Genomic DNA, 19498 nt, shown 5'->3' with positions numbered 1-19498 from the left:
TTTTATTGATATGCATTAATGATATTTAAATATACCATCACGATAGTACAAACAATTAAGGTGTCCTGGTGTAGTTGGGTATCACATCAGTCTAACACACTGAAGGTCTCCGGTTCAAGCCGGGGCGCTGCCAGAGTTTTCAAATATTTTTTTGAAACTTTTTTTTGCCCTGTCTCACCTAGTTGCTAATTCACTAACACGCTTATATTCTTTTTGCGGGGAAACACGCTTATATTCATCAGCAGCAAGAACGGCGCCCATACAACTTCATCATAAAATAAGTACACATAGCCGCGGCAGATACATACATAGTTTGCACGAATGATACATGTCGCTAGAGATTAAGAGGATACGCTACAAGTTCAGTGACTGAATACTCAGGCACAAAGGTGGACAACTGCGCCGTGCACATGGAGACATAAAACGACGACAACTCGATAGGGTTAAACTGATCTGGCTTCTACTATGGGATCATTCCAGTCAGCCTATCTTGGAGTGAGTCTCCATAGCATTTGACATCTTCTCTCTACCAAGGCAACTCCCTCAACTCGTCATGGTCTCCCCACGGCTCTTACTTCCAAGGTAACCTGTTGAGTGAAGAAGAATCTGCCACATTTCAGAATTGATGATACAAACTGTTGGTAAATCAGTCAGGTGACAAAAGACACTGAAATTAGATTTGTTAGATTCACCAATTAAAAAATAGTAACTATATATTATTATATTTTTCTAATGTCAGGATCAAGATGATGAACATTGAATTAAAATTTCCGAGAAGGCGGCAAGGGTTTCTGGATGAAACTCACGCTAGTTTCAGGGATATATCAGAACCGTCGTCATTGTCCTGCGAGCTTGCCGAATGTACTGCCGTCATCACAGAGTCTGATGAATGAACATCATCAGGGACAACATTTTCGGCATCGGCATCGGCAACGGCCACCATGCTAGCAGTTGGCACCTCATGCATCTACATCCAAGCACACGAACATAATGTAAATGTGTGCTCCGCCACCCCAACTTTTTTTTTGGCTTTGTTCAAGCTGCACTTCTTATAAAGATTGATTGAGTGCAGGACTACAAACGCGTCTAAAATCTTATTACTTGGTTTTTCAAGCGCATATTTTCCTCTGCCAGCTGTGTTCCCTACAAGAAAAAAGAGAAATTAAATTATCAAATGTTCACCTTGCAGAAGTACACTGAAAATGTTCTGAAAACCAAGAAACTTAATCTGTTTAATTTTGTGCTGCTGAATAGTTCATAAATAATAATGCTATCAGTGAGCAACTCCATTGACTGTGCTGGTATGGTAAAAGAATAATTTCTTCCACTTAAATAAATAATAAAATTTTAAACCACACGTAAGGGATATATTGCTGATACCATTCCATTCAACATGGGCAAGAAAAAAAGGGTCTACTTGTCGATTTTACCTCTTGTTTAGCATGTATTGTGCCAATTTTAGGTATTGATTTGTTGCACATGGCATGCACATATCTACTACTTACACGTTCTAAAAGATATCTGCTATGAGTGCGGACTTTTGGTGACCGAGCTCCAAGGAGCTCAGTATTTTAAGAAGTTCAAAAGGCATATTTAAAAGTGGTAAAAGAAATCGGGTTTTTTCATGGAAACTTATGTGTTCAGCACAAACGTGTGAAAAATCATTTGAAAATATTGTGATTTGTAGGCTGTACAAATAAAATACAGACAAACAAAAAAAATCAGCCCATTTAAGAAATATGTATTTGTCTTTTTTATACGCCACATGTGGAAGTTGTTATGAAATTTTGCACATATGGGATATACATGTGATGAATGGTCACATTTTTTTTTTATTTTTCCGTGCTATAGAAAATGAAAACAAGCTCCAAGGTGCTCGAGCACCATTGGCATTTTTCGCGCATGTATATTCGTATCATTCTCCATCTCTCAATGTACTGCAAGGGTATGTCACTATGAATCATGAGAATTAGAATTAACAAATTGAATTCAACTATTAATGGGCTCTATTAACTATAATCCCTGTCATGTGGTGTCCATATAAAGTAAGGTTACTTGCGGGTTTGGCAACATATATAATGCCCAATATTATTACTACCTCTGTCCCAAAATAAGTGTCGTTGATTTTGATTTACTAAACCAACGCCACTTATTTTGGGACCGAGGGAGTAGTAACTCATACAAGCCTTTTGTTTGATAATTTGCCTGACACACGGGCTCCAGAAAAGGAACTGGAGTGCTCCACACTCTTTGGCTAAAAACAGAGTCTAAACAAACAATTGATAGATATCGCTCCTCACCTTTTGTTGCAGGTCATTGATTTGTTGCATGAATTGCCGATCCTGCGTGCAGAAACATACATCATGTGAAACAATTGGTGTAGTGCCCGCAGAACGAAAACCAAGCATAAGGAGAAAGAGAGGTCACCCTACCTTTGTACAAAGCACCCTCTGCAATCCTGTTTCAAGATTCTTTTCCATCTGCTGCAACTCACCGACACTCAGTCCGTCAAGTTCCTCACCTCTCATGCGTCTATAATATAGAACATGGCATTGATCGTTAATATTGCGGCCTCTTTGTAGTTAACAATTTTTAGCTAATCACACAGAGCCAGGATGGAACAGAACATAACCTAAGTCGAAGGCTTGCTTCCGCGAGTTGTTCATTCAAACTGTCATACTTGCAGTGCTCTAACTGAAAACATAATACGTCTGTAACTGTGATCATCTTCATTAAGAACAATAAATATGCATTTCCTTATGAGATATATGTGCAAAGTTAAATAGGAGGATCACGGAATTAGTGATAAATAATGAAAATATTTTATGTGACAAAACGTTTTTAAACATAATGAAATAAACAAGGAATTTTTGAAAAAAATACAGTTCCAGCTAGGAACTGGCTAGTGGGACAGAAAATAGGACCCAAGGCAGGAAAATGGGCCAGAACACCATGAGCTGGTCTATCACAGCATATATTTCACCGCACCACCACATTACCTCTCCTTTTAGTGTGCTCCAAGAAATTAGGTGCCAGTGCAAGATGTTTTCCTATTAGCATCATTTAACATTTACTAATGATCGGCAAATGACATGTTTTATAAGGAACTATAGAGAGAAGTTATATGGAGTTCATATTACTCTTTGAGAAAAAAAATGTAAATGTATGTGGGTTCACTAGGTTGTCCACAAAATTCTTTCCCTTTAATAATTACTCTCTCTGTAAAGAAATATATGAGCATTTAGATCACTAGGCTCTTATATTTAATTTCTTCACAGAGGGAATACTAGTTAATTACATATATTTTTGCTCAAATATATAAAGAAATAGATAGTTATACATACATTTAAATCAATAGCCGGCTGCTGATTGGATTTCCCCAGGTTCTTTGAATGAGTACTATACTTGTCAATGATCTCGTTCATACTGTTCACCAAACCAAAATCACATCAGAATTTACACAAAGATAGACTTTATCAGTAAATTAATAATGTATGTAAAAATATAGTAATGCAATCAAGCTTCTGTACAAAAGTGTTTGAAGGTGCGCCAGCATATATAATGTAATATTAATTGATCAGGAACATATCATATTAACTTTAATTATGTGGTATCATGTATTAAAGGTACGTAAGAGGAATAACCTGCAAATCACATATTTATAGTAGTAAATTGTCCAGAAGTACCAACATAAATAATTAAGATAGTATCCACTAGTTCAAAACTGATAAACTTGTCTTCCTCTCGTATATGGCCGGAACCTGTAAATATATACAGCACTACATACAGTAATACAGCACTGAATTCTTATCTTCTTCTGAAGCTAGGGGTGTCCAACATTCCAAAGGTCATTTTATATGATGTAAAAAGTATCCATGATACTCATTACTTTATCTTCTTAAAAAAGGTTATGTTCAAGCTATTTGGAACTGTGTAACATCTTCTACAAATGGAGGAGTTTCAATGGTTCGATCTGAAACATGAATCTGTATTCTCTAGGAAAGAACAATAATAAACTAATTGAAATACATGGTCATATGTATATGTGCCTTTATATATGTTACCACAGTTACTGAGCTACTTCTTAGAAAGTATTATGCAAACAAATTTCTGATTATATCTATAGGAGTCTTGATTGCGAAGTGTTTAATTAGGGGCTATTTTTTAGAATAATATTTCTTGGTACAATTTTTGTATAAAGTCAAATTTAAGCTAAATACCAAAACTTTAACCAATAAATATTCCTCTACCAGGCATGTCCTTAAGGTGCATGGTTCAACCACAAGAAACTCAAAGAATTTCATTGTTCAATGCATACATGATTTGGTTAGGATTTTGTTTGGTACAGAGATCTTCTCAAATTCATATTGGATAACACATTGCATAGCAGATTTTTATTGATAACAGGAGCAGAGCTCCCCAATAACATTCGTGCAATCGTGCAGACAGCACCAAGCGACAAAACTGCCAGACATCAAATATTATAAGAGGATGATGTAATTAACAAAAAAAATTATAAGATAATGTGTATGCCTCTCTTCTTCGACTAGTTATGGGCAGACTATTAAAAATCGCAAGAACTTTCCTCTCTTTTTTGCGGGGAGCTTAAGAAAAAATCAGTTCATTTTCGCAAGCACATCTCTAAACATCTTGCATTGTACAAGCCCTAAAAAAAGTTTTGGGAAAAAACATAAATACTATTATATATAATTAACCTGCTTTTGAGTACCAGGATGAAATTGAAAAGAGAAAACTAGGACTACATGCCGGTACAAGGGAACTGATAAAACAATCCTTTCCCTGGGTTATCATTACGCAACACATGCAGCAGAGCCACGATGCTGGTAGTACTTGAAATGTTATTTTTCTCTCTTGGAACCGAAACAGACAATAGTGGTAAGCACCGAAATCCCATAAATGTAACCCAATGTCAGCAGCCTAGTAGTAGCCTAAAGAAACTACTCCTATCCCACTGCTAGTGCAGGAGTACTACTATATCTACGGCTGCACAGAGAACGAGACCTCAGCTCAGAGGGAAGCTCTTTGCACGTAGTCATGTATATGCATACGGCATGCCGCCACCACATGAAATCACAGGTACGTACGGGCGTGCACGAGCTGCAGAGACACCTTTTGCTCCCATTCCACGCGCCGATCCAGATTCCGGAGAGACACGGATAGGCTTCCGGCTTATACTTAGTATTTTACTAAAAGAAGGCGAAAGAACACGCGATTGACCGGAGGACACTAGCGTGTTCCCCCGCGTAGGACACGCTAACGGATCGAGCAAAGAGGTGGAGATCGATCTGGTACTGTGCCAGAACTACAGTGAAAAAATTCCCCATTCCTCCGGAAAGCGCAGCAAATCGACCGCGGCCGGATCGGCGCAAAGGACGGAGGCCGTGAGGATCTTGAGCCGTATATGTAGGTAGAATGGTGGCTCTTCGTAGGCATCATGTGATGATGTCGGAACCGAATCCGAACCCTAGTGGTGGCGGAGGAAATCATGGCGCGCGTTTGGATGGCGGGATGTGTAGCTGGCGATGCGGGAAACCTAGCGCCAGTGCGAGGATCCAGAGTCGGCATCGAGCCGGGGAGGCCAGAAGAGGAGGCAGATCTAATGAAAATAGAAGCGAGAATGGAGGAGGAGGTAGAAGAACACATGTATGCGTATGTGAGATGGGAGATGTGGCGAGGGCGGGGAAGAAAGACAAGCGAGGGTACGTGCCTGGAGCTGGCGAACTGGGAGAGCTTGCCGGTGGAGGAGAAGACGACGAGCGCGACGTCGGCGTCGCAGAGCACGGCGAGCTCCTCGGCCTTCTTGAACAGCCCGCGCCTCCGCTTGGAGAAGGTCACCTGCCGCGCCGCCGCGCTCTCTATCCGCCGTATCGCCCGCCTCTCCCGCGCCATCTCGACCCGCCTGAACCGCTCCCAGCTGCTCCGGCGCCGTCGTCCTCCTCCTCCCTCCTGCTCAGCCGCACGAACAAACAAACAAAGGAGCACCGGCTGGCTAGATTTTTACCCTCTGCGGCGCCCGTATGTGTGCGCCTAGTATATAAACGGCGACCCGCCAATGGGAGGAGAAGGGGGAGCGACGGGAAAGGTGAGGGGAGGGAGAGGTCTCGCTCGCCCGCTCGCCTCCCCGGGGCCGCGGCGTACGGTGCGCTCCCATTGGCCGGCGGGGGGAGCCCGAACAGTAAGCTGGCGGTTAAACAAATCGGGGGGGCGATCGGGCCCGTGCCCCCGCACGCTCCACCTGGCCGCGCCGCACCGCGCTGGTCGTTGTTTATATATTATTATAATACTGATGGTATAGGCCCGGAAAATATCCGCCGCACGGCAGGTCGGCACGGCCGGTAGCGACGGCGACGACGACGACGGGTGTGTGGGAGCGAATTAAAGGCGGTCCCGATAAGGAAAGGAAGGGTGGCGGAGGGGCGGATCGGAACAGTACTGGCCGTGGCAGGCCCGCGCGCGTGCGGCGGCCGCCGGGGTAGATTCCCTGTTCCGGCGCGGGATTGCCGTGCATGTGGCAGGGTCCGCACCCCCAGCTAGCGCAGGTACTACTCCAATTTGGCTGCTTTTTTCTGGAGCCGGATCTCCTGACGTACGGCCACCTGACGTTGGGCCACTGACGCGTGGGTCTGGATCCACACGTCAGCGAGTGCGCCGTACGTCCCTTTTTTCTTGCTTTTTTTCACGTCAGTTTGGTCCTGTCGGTCGGGTCAGCTCGATCGGGTTACTACTATAATGGCCGTGAACAGTTGCGGGTGGTTAGCTTGATCAATCGGCTGGTTGAGCCGTCGGGTCGCGCTGATTAATTAATCTTACTGCTAATCTCTTGCCTGTGCCATGGTGCCGATTGATGGGACGTGGAGTGGGACGCGTCGTGGAGGGAACAGGAGGGGTGACCGATGGATGGATTCGTGGGTGCAGGGGCTCTCTGTGCGGGGGGCCGTGGCGTGTGTCGCCTCTTGCCGCTAGAGGTGCGGGGGGGCCGTGGCGTGTGTCGCCTCTTGCCGCTAGAGGTGCGGGGGGGCCGTGGCGTGTGTCGCCTCTTGCCGCTAGAGGTGCGGTGTTTTCTCATGCTCATTGGCCTAGCGCCCTAGCCATGGCGTGTGAGGACTGTGGGTAAATAGTAGTACTAGGGCGGAGCTTTCACGCACTCGCATGGACAGCTGTGCCCTACAGTCGAAACTCGAAAGAGGGCCACCCTGTCAGTTCAAAGTTTCTCTTACTACATCCGCAAAAAAAAACAAGTTTCTCTTACTACGAATTTTTCTTTCTTTCTTCTGTCAACTCGGTTAGATATCGTCTTTGCGTGCTAGTCATTATATGTTTTTCTGTGAATACGAATACGATTATTATTTTGGTGAAAGCGATTGATGGAACTGGAATTTCTGGCGTAAAGAGTGGTTGCTCAAGGCAAATTAGTATACTTATTATATCCTGATGAGCATCTTCTTGATATTGCTTTCCTGCTTAACACTTTTCCTTCCGGTCAGGCATTATGCATAGGCTGGATCTGTTTAAGAGTTTATTTTTGGCAAAATATCTAAATCTATTATGAAAGTGCATCGGAAGTATAAAGCACCTCAAACGTAGTGCAAATTACATCAAGGTCTCTAGATCACCAAACGACTATCACCGCCAACAGTATGAACCACTGACGTGTTGTTGTCGCTGCTCCCATACCGAAGCTAGCATATGCCCCTAAGGACCAATGCCCTAGAGTCATGGTCATCTCTGTCAGACCCTTGAAATTATCTAAAGTGTCTGACACCAGATCTCAGTCATTGTGCACGCACGACGAGAAATCCTAACATCGCCGCCCAAAGGGGATAGCAGGAATTCATGTTGGAGCTTCGTTGACTTCGTCCCAAGGAACAAACTTAAGGAGGATCAAAGCCCGGAAGATCAACTCGAAGATGAAGCGCCATCATCCATACGAGCGACGCCCTACGAAGACTAAAATCCCTAACATAAGCTACTATCTGGAGTAGAGGCACCAAGATTCCCCTCCCTGTCACCAACCGCTGAAGCGGTATGCAGAGGGGAGGAGAATCCACTGGTAGCTGGTAGATCTTGGAGCGAAGGAGAATTTTTCCCTAGCCACCTTTGAGTGAGGGAAAGGAAAAGACACCCACTTATTCTTGCTTAAGAAGGAGTTATCTTCAGGCTGTAAATTGGATAAAATGTAAATATTTGGAGCGACAACTTGTTACACAATGGGAATTCAATCCTCAAAATTACAGATAAAAGGAATAGATTAAGGCTGAAATGGGTTTCTGAATTATTTATTCCTGTTGGAAATATGCCCTAGAAGCAATAATATTGTACTATAACATTTTTCATGTTTATAGTTAAGAGTTTATATTCTATACTATAACTGTTATGATCCTGCAATATACGATTCAGTGGAGAACTCATTTGCACGTGTAGAATGATAAACGTAAAATATGGTTCCTAGTCTTGCCTCTAAGACTAACTCAAGTGTTGTTGGTGGTCATGTTTTCCGGATCTTAGAATATCGTTAAGTGTAACGATAGTCCTAAAACAACTTTCAAATAGTAAGTTATAAGAACGATCATATTGAATCGACCAAAACTTGTTGTTATACTTTGAGATAATATCAAAGAAGTCAATTATTATAACACAGAGTTAACATGTGTTTTAGTTCCTTAGACCGCGAGAGTATCGTAGTCACTTTTGACAGTACGATGAACTTTGGGGTTGCTCAAACGTCATCTGTAACACCGTGATCATAACGACAAGTTACAGGTTCATCGGAAAGTTTGACAATGGACTAGATACCTTGAGAGTGGGATTTGATCCTCCGAGGATGCAGAGATATTCTTATGGCCCTCTTGGTGTGACGGCATCCATCATCGTCCGTCCAAACATAGGTGATCAGGTCACAGGGATGTCGGAACATGTCAACAAGAAAGAAGAATAAACTGGCAATGAGACTAGTATAGTGAGCTTGTGTTTGAATCAAGAGGATACCGATATATCTCACCATGGATTTTTATAGTATCGCGAAGCAAAGAGAATAGCACATGATAACCAAATGTTCACTCGAGTGTCATTCATGTACTCACAAGGATCGATATGGACGTCCACAGTTCCGCTATCGGCCATTGAATGGAAGGGGTTTTATTCATGTATATGTTTTACCGAACCTACAAGATCACAAGCTTAAGGTAACCACGATCTACCGAGTGTTAGTAGGACTGGAGTAATGAGGAAATATTTATGAAATAATTTCATTAACATTCTAAATAGTTTGAGAGGAACCGGAAGTGTTTCGGGGTTTACCAGGTAATACTAATAAATTATATAGATGAAAACAGTTTTTGGTGATGTTAAATTAATATAAAAAGCTCTAAATATGATTAGGAGGCTTTTATATTTATTTAAATATCGTCAGGCCTCAAAAGGCCTGGTGTTGGAAAGCTACTTAGGCCACTTGGGCATAAATAGGAGGTAGCCCCCCTTCCCCCTTGTGGAACGAAGGGGGGCGAATTGGAGGGGGTTTCCCCCTCCTCTTGGCCAGCCAGGGGGGACTTTGCCCCCTTATGTGGCTCCCCTCCCCCTCCTCCAACCTATATATAATAGAGGTTTTGGCACTTTTGGATACACAAGTTTTGGAGCCTCCTCTAGTTCCCTAGTTCTACTTCTAGTTGATCCAATTAGAGCTAGATCTAGATCCTCTAATCCTCATAATTAGAACCCAGTGTGGTTATAATCTCCTCCCTCTAATTCTCTGGCGATGATTAGCTCTAGACGGCAAAGCGCTGCTGGATCGTGAAGACTGTACGCTTGCAATATGTGGAGAGGTCGTGCTTTTGGTCTCCCGTTCGAGGGATTGTTTATTGACGGTTTGAGGGAATTCAAGTATGACCTACAGTGACTCATCTTCTTCCGCTACAACTCGGAGTTGGTAGCGATCTGATCCAAACCGTTATTGCATCTTCATAGTGTTCCTGGTTGATCGTGTAACCACCTATTGGATAATCAACCTTCTATTTAGAACTTGAACATAGTGATATCCAAGTAAGGATTCAGTCGTGTCACATCAAGTAAATCTTATTGATTTACTGTCATGTTTTCTTACTTTTGCTGCAATTTTACGATGTAGGTTTTGCCATGTCACACTCATTACAGAATAAACCGTTTGGTTTGCATTATGATGGTTATTTTAGCAGGTTTCACTTCTTATGATGTGTCAGTAATGAAGGCACTGTCCATCACTTATATTACTGGACACAATTGGATCAGTCTGTTGTCTAAGTACGATCTGTAAACCTATGATGAACTGCAGTTTGTTTTAACAAATACGCCACAATTAGTCCTTCTCGTGTTTAAAAGAAGTGAAGAAAAAAGACTAGATCTAGGTCACGGAGCCTAGCGAAGTTAGAAAGCTGAAGTATGAAATCATAGCAGACCAGAGACTATCATTGTTGTCTCGCACATCGGTACCACCTTCAGCGTCGGATCGAGCACCGGCACCTGATCTGACGACACTGGCTCTAGCGCTGGCAGCGGCGGCAGCTCAGTCTGATCCACTAGAGGATTGGGCACCGACCACATCAGCGGATCAGGCTGATCTACCGGAAGATCGGGTACCGACACGGGCCCCCTGCTTCGAAACCGGCACTAGCTCCACAAGGAGCACCATCTCCGGTAGCAGCAGTGGCACTACCAGTCGCACCGGCACGGGCACCAGCAACGACTCTGCACCTGCACTAAACACTTGAAGTTGCACTTGCATCTGCTCTGGCCCGTGCAGTGGTAACGGAACCAACACTTGCACCGGCAACAGACTGGGCTGCAGTTCGCACTGCATATACCATAGTCCTTACAAAAACAGACATCTCCACCTTCTTCATAAGCATTGGCAGCCCAAGTGCTTCATTCTTTTTTCTTTTCATGTTGTTTCACATGATTCACTGTATTGATCTAACTATGTGTGTATGTCTTCTTGTTTGCAAACGAAGAATTCCTAGAGCGACGAGGGAGTCGTTCAATAATCTGGGCGACCGTGGCCAAGTTTCTCTTACCATGCGCAACCTTGGTGTGAATGAACTCGCTCAATATACCGTAAGCACAAAGGACGGTCACGTGATGATTAATGCTAAAGGATGGTCAAGGTTCAAAACTCTATCAAATCCTGCGGTTGGGGATGATGTCAAAATTGAACTTTCTCGGCAAGGAGAGCTGGTCCTAATCAACTTTGAAATTCTTCCGTAGCAGCACGATACAGCCGAACTGATCTATCCTCCGAGAGCTTTTGATGTAATAATATGGCATGGTGAAATAAATGTCCTGTGTGTATAAGTAGTACGACAATATTATTTATCACGTAGGATATCATGAAAGAATTGCAACTCTGATTGCTGGTTAGGAACCATCGTTCAATTTCATTATAATAGTTGTCATGCTTTATTTAATTTTCTGTTTTCACCTTGCGACAGCATCTAAAACCAGCTTCGTACCGATCGCTTGCAATATTTATCGGACGAAATGCGCTGAGTTAGAACACATGGGCCCCCAAACATGTAGGCCCACCGGTCTGTGGCCCAAAGTCCAGAACCGTTAGCCTATCTGAGTATTTTATTCTCATCTGAACCCCCATATTATGTTATATATGTTCCCCTTGATTTTTCTTATGTATAAATTTGTGATATATATGATTTTTATATTTCTTTACAGAGGGAGTATTCTCTATCCAAAATATATTTATGTGTAACTAGTTACTCCTGCTTTTCTACTTCCTTTCGCTAATATGCGGGGCATCCGGCAATGGGGTCCACGTGCCATGCACCAAATTAGAGTGCACAACTGCATGGTAGACTCACCCGGTCTTAGCGCCACAGTAATGCCCAATGAGCCATCAAATCACAAAAAATACCTTTCCAGTAGTAGCAGTAAGTTGGACAGACGAAGCAGCAATATTTCACTAGGCCTGAATCCCCTTCTCCCTCGTCTGCTTGTTCAGAGAAAGCCTCCTCTCGATGGTTGCTTAGGGTTTTCCCATGGAGAACCATGTACGAATTCTTCATCCATCCCCGATAAATCCTTGTCCCTTGGTCGCCGGTAATCCTAGGATGCCAGCCGCCGCCGTTGATGCATTTTTCTTCCTACTGAATCTAGTGTGTTTCATTTGCAGTGTCCAAAGTGCGAGGACCCTATAGATTTTTGCGACCTCGTCGAGACGCCACACTTGTTCCTTCTCAACATAACACATGATTTTAAAATGTGCACAGTATGTTCCTAGAATCCTCTTTTCTATCCGGGAGTGTTGGGGTTTTTGATATGCTATCGACTAATTTGGAGATTTGGATTGCTATATTTGGATAAAAGGTACTAGTACCATGGTCAACACTAACGTGAAAGAGGGAATTGTTTCTAGATTTGGATAGCGAATAAATTTGGTTCTCATATTATTTTTCCTGCAGTGCATTCCTTGCTCTGCCAGAACACATGTACTCAAGATGGTGGACCTTGCCATAACTGAATACACCAGTTTAATGGTCACATTGAAGACACACCATGGATATAAGTTCCCAGTTGGGTTCATGAACCAAGAAGATCGCTGCTTTTTTATGGCTGAACTTGGATAAACTTTCTTAAGTGTTACAGACTGAAAGTTGGCGCATGAATGTTGATGTAAATAGCATAACCTGGTCTCATCTTCATTGTGATCTTACACCCTGACGTCGTTCCAGTAGTTCATCCATGTTAGTTTTGTATCTGGTTCTTGCATGTTACCTCGATTACTTCTTAATCCACCTATTTTGTGTAACTAATCACAATTTGGCTTTTGAAGTAGCAACAATTTGTGATTCCCTTCTCTCACGAAGATGCTACTTATAACTAATATTTCTTATAATTGGTGGCACGTGTAGGTTATTACAAAGTTTAGGACACTACTCGTTTGTTATTTGATAAGAACTCGACTGTTACTGATGGCACTAAAGTTGACTGGGACAACATCCGCTAGTTCCTACACTTTATTGATCGTCTTGAGGTCCTTGGGGGTGTTTCAATGGTGGAAGGCCACGTGAGATATGTGTGCCACTACTGCACACGTTGAACAGGTCCAACTGTGTCAAGAAACTTATGGTACGAGTTGTTTTCTGTTATATCTGTTGTTCATAAACTCTTGCTTATACACAGTTTTACAGCAGTGATCTTCTTGAAACAGAAACTGCCTAGTTTTATTGTTCCTATACAGATGCCTGACCATGGTCGGGTCAGACTTGTGCTTGGTCATAACATGATATTTATGTCAAACTACTCCATTTTCCTTGAAGGGAAAAGATACTTATTCATGGGTGGTCTCAAATAATGAAGGCCCGTCCATCCTAGAGAATAGGACAGAAGGTTATGCTCATGCTTTTCCATGGCTCTAAAGCGAATATCCTGTTTATTGACCACATTGCGAGATGAAGCCGGTTTCAGAAGATTGTGGATGCGTGGGGTGGCGCCTGGGCCTTGTCCTGGGGCTTGGTGGCCTCACCCTTGGTTAACTGTAGGCAAAGTAGCACCGTTTGAGGTGTGCTTTGTATGGTTGAACGTGTATAAGTACTCATATTGCTTTAAGCTATGGTTGTTAAGTGCCCCTACTGGTTTCAGTTAAGGTTGTTAAGTACTCGTGCTGCTTTTACAGTCTGTCATGTTTCTTCAGTCTCATCTTCCTCCAGCCACCAAAACGAAACCAGCACCGGCGCCTGCTTCTGCCTTCCACGGTTGGATGCCTCAGCACACGGATTGCCGCCCCACCGTCTCCTAAATCATTAACACCGGAGTCAGCCCACCCCGGACCCGAACCAGTCAACCCTTATACTCCCCTTCACCCGCGAGTTCACCGCTGCATCTTCCCTGGCTCCTGTTTGTTCCCGTCTGAGGCCTCCTCGTCGTCCTCCGTGCGCTTTGGTGTGCTCGCCATGGAGCCGCCCTCTCGTGTTGTCAACATGGTCAACAAACAAGAGGAATCGGGAGAGGATTGTATGTGGAGAGATGGCAGTAGGGACCCACCATGTCCATGGGTGTACGCAAGTAAGTTCCTCATTTTTTATTATATACTCCATTGTCAGCATATAGAAATAGAAAATGCTTCCTCTTAGAGTTTTGCTGACATCTGGGACCCATGACATTCTAAGTGTATTGTCAATAGACAAGAGAACAACACAAGAGCGGCTGACACTTGGGACATAGCTGCTCGAGCAGTATTTTTTTTTGTTATTGTTGAGACGGAGCAGGGTTTCAACTGGGATGTGGCCCATCTAGCCCAGGCTTCTATTTTACGTTCACCACATGACCGGCCCAGCTATTTTTTCTTTGTGAAAATTACTAGCCCAGTTTATTTTTTCCGAAGAATACCCAATCCAGGCATACCCAACTCAGACCTACTTATTTTTCTCTGCCCTTCTGGCTGCAACTCTTTCAAGACAGCTGCAAATCTTAAAAGTAATATGAAATGGTGTAAATATAAAAAAACATGAAAAATTGGCAGTTACTTTCAAATTTCTGAATTTTTTCACATTTCTAGATTCCAATTTCACTGGGCTTTAACCTAATTTAAATATATCTTTAAAGTACTTTAAATCTGGCTTGACATTTCGGTATTGAAAATAGTTTGGACACCACCAAAATATGCAAAATTTCGTTTAAATTTTTAACCCCGGCCCTAGCCAACAAAACGAAAACGGACTGCAATAAATTGCATAAGAAGTTGCAAATGAGCTCTAAATTATTAAAAAAATAGAAATGGGCTAAATTGTGGGCCTATTAAGTTGACGCGTATGCAAGATTTTTTTACTTATTGTATATGTCAACAAACGATTCTAGCAGAAGTGACTGTTGGATGTCAATCCAACGGTCGTCTTGCTTCTTCAATCTCTGATCTTCTTGCTCCAGCCACCAAATTCAGCACCGGCAGGACCGCTATCGGTGTCAAAACCGGCAGATCTCGGGTAGGGGGTCCCGAACTATGCGTCTGAGGTCGGATGGTAACAGGAGACGGGGGACACGATGTTTACCCAGGTTCGGGCCCTCTCTATGGAGGTAATACCCCACTTCCAACTTGATTGATCTTGATGAATATGAGTATTACAAGAGTTGATCTACCACCACATCGTAATGGCTAAACCCCTAGAAGTATAGCCTATATGATTGTGATTCTGCCCTACAGACTAAACCCTCCAGTTTATATAGACACCAGAGGGGACTAGGATTGTACAAGGTCGGTTACAGAGAAAGGAATCTACATATCCGAATCGCCAAGCTTGCCATCCACGCCAAGGAGAGTCCCATCCAGACACGGGAGGAAGTCTTCTATCTTGTATCTTCATAGCCCAACAGTCTGGACCATGTTAATAGTCCGGCCGTCTGAGGATCCCTTAATCCAGGACTCCTTCAGTAGCCCCTGAACTAGGCTTCAATGACGAGGAGTCCGGCGCGCAGATTGTCTTCGGCATTGCAAGGCGGGTTCCTTCTCTGAATACTCCACAATAGTCTTAGGACATGGAAAACGTGTCCAGCTCTGCAAAACAAATACCACACACAACCATAGGAAGTATAATATGTCACGAGTCCAATCCGCTGACAACTTTTTGTAGAGTGACATCAGGTCACCGCCCGGCCATTATTCAACCGTTTTTAGCCTGCCACTCCATATTTCGAGGTGTGGTTTCATTGGCACGTCTTATCAAAGCAGAGATCGTGTCCCCTTATTGTGGGATTCTCATCAATACGGGCATGGATAACCCAACCGTGCCATCTGCACGACCCTTGGGAAATAGGCGAGTTTTAAGGCGAGCGGGGGGGGGGCGCATGATATTCGCTGCCTTTATAAAGGGATGAGGATTCACCCTTTTTCACCCATGCCTTCTCTCTCTCTGCCCATCCCATTCTCGAGCTCCAGCGCCCAAGTTCTCATCTTCTCCGCCCCCAGAAAGCACTCCAGCCATGTCCGGATCCAGAGCGCAGGGCAAGTGGATGGCCTCCTCCGTCAAGGAGAAGGACATTACGAAGCTCCGGGAGGCCGGATACTTGGCCAAGGAAATCGCCCATCGGCTTCCGGCCGAGGGACAGATCGTACCCACCCCTGAGCCCCATGAGGTTCATCTCCCACTTCGTCCGCGGGCTGGGATTCCGTCTCCACCCGTTCGTCCATGGACTTGTGTTCTACTACGGGCTGGACTTCCACAATCTGGCTCCCAACTCCATCCTCAACATCTCGGCATTTATTGTCATGTGCGAGGCCTTCCTCCGCATCCCACCTCACTTCGGACTATGGCTAAAGACCTTCAATGTGAAGCCGAAGGTGGTGAGTGGTCAACAAGTAGAGTGCGGAGGCGCCATGGTGGGCAAGATGCCCAATGCCACATGGCCCAAAGGCTCCTTCGTGGAGACTGTCAAAGGGTGGCAATCAAAGTGGTTCTATGTCATAGAGCCACGCGGCACCACCTGGGCCGCGGCTCCCGCATTTCGGTCCAGAGTCCCGATGCGGCTCACCTCCTGGCAAGAGAAAGGCCTGAACTGGTCTTCGGCGGACGAGCTGACAGCGCTTCAGACGCGCGTACAGAACATGATAAACAAGAACGTCAAGCTCGTCAACATGATGCAGGTGATGCTTATTCGCCGGATCCTATCGTGCCAACGTTGGACCTGTTATTTATGGGAATTCAACTCGGCCGAGCACTAGACCTTGCTGCAGTTCTTCGATACTATGCACGAAGACATCTAGAAGGTGCTTGTCAAGTCCAGCGAGACGCGGCCGGGCACGACTTGACCCATCCTGCTAGTCCGGTAAGTTTTTTCATGTTTCCAAGGTACATCCTTTACTTGCATATTTGAGGAAGACACCTAAGCCTCCCTACTAATTTTTTCAGAGCTGGACGAAGAAGGCAAAGCAGATTTACTGTCCGGCTCCGCTGCCTGAAGATCCAGAGATTCCTCTTCTAACGAAGATGCTGGTTCCGGTGCCCTATCAAGCGCCGAAGAAGAAGGCCAAGGGGACCAGAGGTGGTCTCCGTCACAAGGGCACTTCGGACTTGACGTCTGAAGACGCAGAGACTCATTCCTCCGCCGCCGAAGATGATGAGGAAGAGGAAGAAAGTCATCCCCCCTGAGGGGGGAAGAAAGAAAAGGATGGCCTCCATGCGTCTGGAGACCGAGGCGTCCAAGAAGGGGAAAACCTCCCTTCCGGACAGCTCCACAGCAGACACCGACAACAGCTCGGAGTGGGTGTCGGTGTCAAAACTGGCGGATCTCGGGTAGGGGGTCCCAAACTGTGCGTCTAAGGCTAATGGTAACAGGAGGCGGGGGACACAATGTTTACCCAGGTTTGGGCCCTCTCTATGGAGGTAATACCCTACTTCCTGCTTGATTGATCTTGATGATATGAGTATTACAAGAGTTGATCTACCACGAGAGAATAGAGGCTAAACCCTAGAAGCTAGCCTATGATTATGATTGTTCTTGTCCTACAGACCAAACCCTCCGGTTTATATAGACACCGGAGGGGGAAAGCATTACACAGAGTCGGTTACAGAGAAGGAAATCTACATATCCGAATTGCCAAGCTTGCCTTCCACGCAAAGGAGAGTCCCACTCGGACACGGGACGAAGTCTTCAATCTTGTATCTTCATAGTCCAACAGTCCGGCACAAGTACATAGTCCGGCTGTCCGAGGACCCCTTAATCCAGGACTCCCTCAGTAGCCCCTGAACCAGGCTTCAATGACGATGAGTCCGACGCGTAGTTAGTCTTCGGCATTGCAAGGCGGGTTCCTTCTCCGAACACTCCACAGAAGATCTTGAACACAAGGATCGTGTCTGGCTCTGCAAAACAAATTCCACATACCACCGTAGAGAGCACAATGTTTCACAAATCTAATCTGCTGACAACCTTTCACAGCGTGACATCACGCCATGGCCCGGTCATTATTCGAACCATTTTTTTCAACCTACTATTGCACATATTGCGAGGCGGTTTCATTGCCACATCTTGTCGAAGCAGAGATCGTGTCCCCTTATCACGGGATTCTCATCAATACGGGTGTGGGTAACCCAACCGTGCCATCAACACGACGCTTGGGGAATAAGCGAGTTTACAGGGCAAGTGAGACGCACATGGTTTCTACTGCCTTTATAAAGAGATAAGGATTCACCTTTTTCCACCCACGCCTCCTTCTTCCTCTGCTCATCCATTCTTCCTCGCTTGAGCTCTAGCGCCCAAGCATTCTCCTTCTTCGCAAAGTCATTCCAAGTATGTTCGGAGTGGGAGGCAAGTGGATGGCCTCCTCTGTTAAGGAGGAAGACATCACGAAGCTTCGGGAGGCCGGATACCTGGCCACAGACATCACGCACAGGATCCCTACCGAAGGGCAGGTCATCCCTACCCTGAAACCTCAGGAGAGGGTAGTGTTTCTCTCTCACTTTGTCCGCGGACTGGGATTCCCCCTGCACCCATTCGTCCACGGACTTATGTTCTATTACGGGCTGGACTTCCAGGATCTGGCCCCCAATTTCATCCTCAACATCTCGGCGTTTATCATCGTGTGTGAGGCCTTCCTCCGCATTACGCCCCACTTCGGCCTATGGCTGAAGACCTTCAACGTGAAGCCGACGATGGTGGTCGGCCAGCAAGCAGAGTGCGGAGGCGCCATGGTGGGCAAGATGCCCAATGTCACTTGGCCCGAAGGCTCCTTTGTGGAGACCGTGAAGGGGTGGCAATCGGGGTGGTTCTATATCACCGAGCCGCGCGACACCAACTGGGCGGCGGCCCCCGAATTTCGATCCGGCATCCCCATGCAGCTCACCTCCTGGAAAGAGAAGGGCTTAGCCTGGGGCTCATCGGTGGAGCTGATCGGACTCCAGACCTGCATATAAAATGTGATAGGCAGGAAAATCAAGCTTGTCAACATGGTCCAGGTCATGCTCATATGCCGGATCCTTTCGTGTGAGAGACGGGCTTTCAATATGTGGGAGTTCGACCCGACCGAACACCAGACGCTGCGAGAGCTCTTTGACACAACGCACGAAGATGTCTGGAAGGTGCTGTTCAAGACCACTGAGGTACCACCGCCCATAGCCGAAGATCGCGGACTCAGCGCAAGGCGCCCCGCTAATCCGGTGAGTTTTTATATTTTGCAAGACGTGCCTTTTACTAGCACATCCGCGGGAGGAATCTAAACCTCCATGCCAATTTAACAAGACTGGGTGGCATTAGCGGAGCGGATTGACTGCTTGGCTCCACTACCCGAAGATCCAGCATCAGCTCTCTTAACAGAGATGCTGTTTCCGGCGCCCTATGAGGTGCCGAAGAAGAAGGCCAAGAAGAAGGCCGCGGGGACCAGGAAAGGTCTCCGGCGCAAGGTTGTACCGGACCCATCGTCCAAAGACACCGAGGCGTGCTCCTCCAACAAAGAGGAGGGGGAGGTAGAGGAAATCCCTCCCCCCGCAACTGGGGGGAAGAAGAAAAGGAA

At 45.3% G+C, this 19498-nt stretch overlaps 1 protein-coding gene across 2 annotated transcripts; it reads right to left on the bottom strand.

The window, feature by feature from the left end:
• Positions 1-238: 238 nt before the first annotated feature.
• LOC119338761 (MADS-box transcription factor 55-like) lies at positions 239-6196 on the bottom strand. Of its 2 annotated transcripts, none has more exons than XM_037611000.1 (8): positions 5729-6196; positions 3345-3426; positions 2633-2694; positions 2433-2532; positions 2301-2342; positions 1102-1143; positions 807-967; positions 239-606 (listed from the first exon to the last, which is right to left on the bottom strand). In XM_037611000.1, the coding sequence occupies exons 1-8, from the start codon at positions 5908-5910 to the stop codon at positions 552-554; spliced, it is 726 nt and encodes a 241-aa protein (XP_037466897.1). In that variant the 5' UTR covers positions 5911-6196; the 3' UTR covers positions 239-551. The 2 variants fall into 2 exon arrangements, with proteins under 2 accessions (XP_037466897.1, XP_037466898.1); XM_037611001.1 differs by having other exon boundaries at positions 239-587; positions 5729-6193.
• Positions 6197-19498: the final 13302 nt, after the last annotated feature.

Source organism: Triticum dicoccoides, chromosome 7B (genome assembly GCF_002162155.2).
Source record: "Triticum dicoccoides isolate Atlit2015 ecotype Zavitan chromosome 7B, WEW_v2.0, whole genome shotgun sequence".
NCBI classification, from domain to species: domain Eukaryota; kingdom Viridiplantae; phylum Streptophyta; class Magnoliopsida; order Poales; family Poaceae; genus Triticum; species Triticum dicoccoides.
This window is presented reverse-complemented; position numbering and strand designations above follow the sequence as displayed.

Bases quoted from the DNA above. Each gene is read 5' to 3' on its own strand.
- LOC119338761 (XM_037611000.1), bottom strand. From the start codon at position 5,910: ATGGCGCGGGAGAGGCGGGCGATACGGCGGATAGAGAGCGCGGCGGCG. The intron at 3,427-5,728 runs GCACGTACCCTC...TTTGGTGAACAG, and splicing joins TCCCAGTTCGCCAGCTCCAG to TATGAACGAGATCATTGACA. The intron at 968-1,101 runs GTAATAAGATTT...GCTTGGATGTAG, and splicing joins ATATGCGCTTGAAAAACCAA to ATGCATGAGGTGCCAACTGC.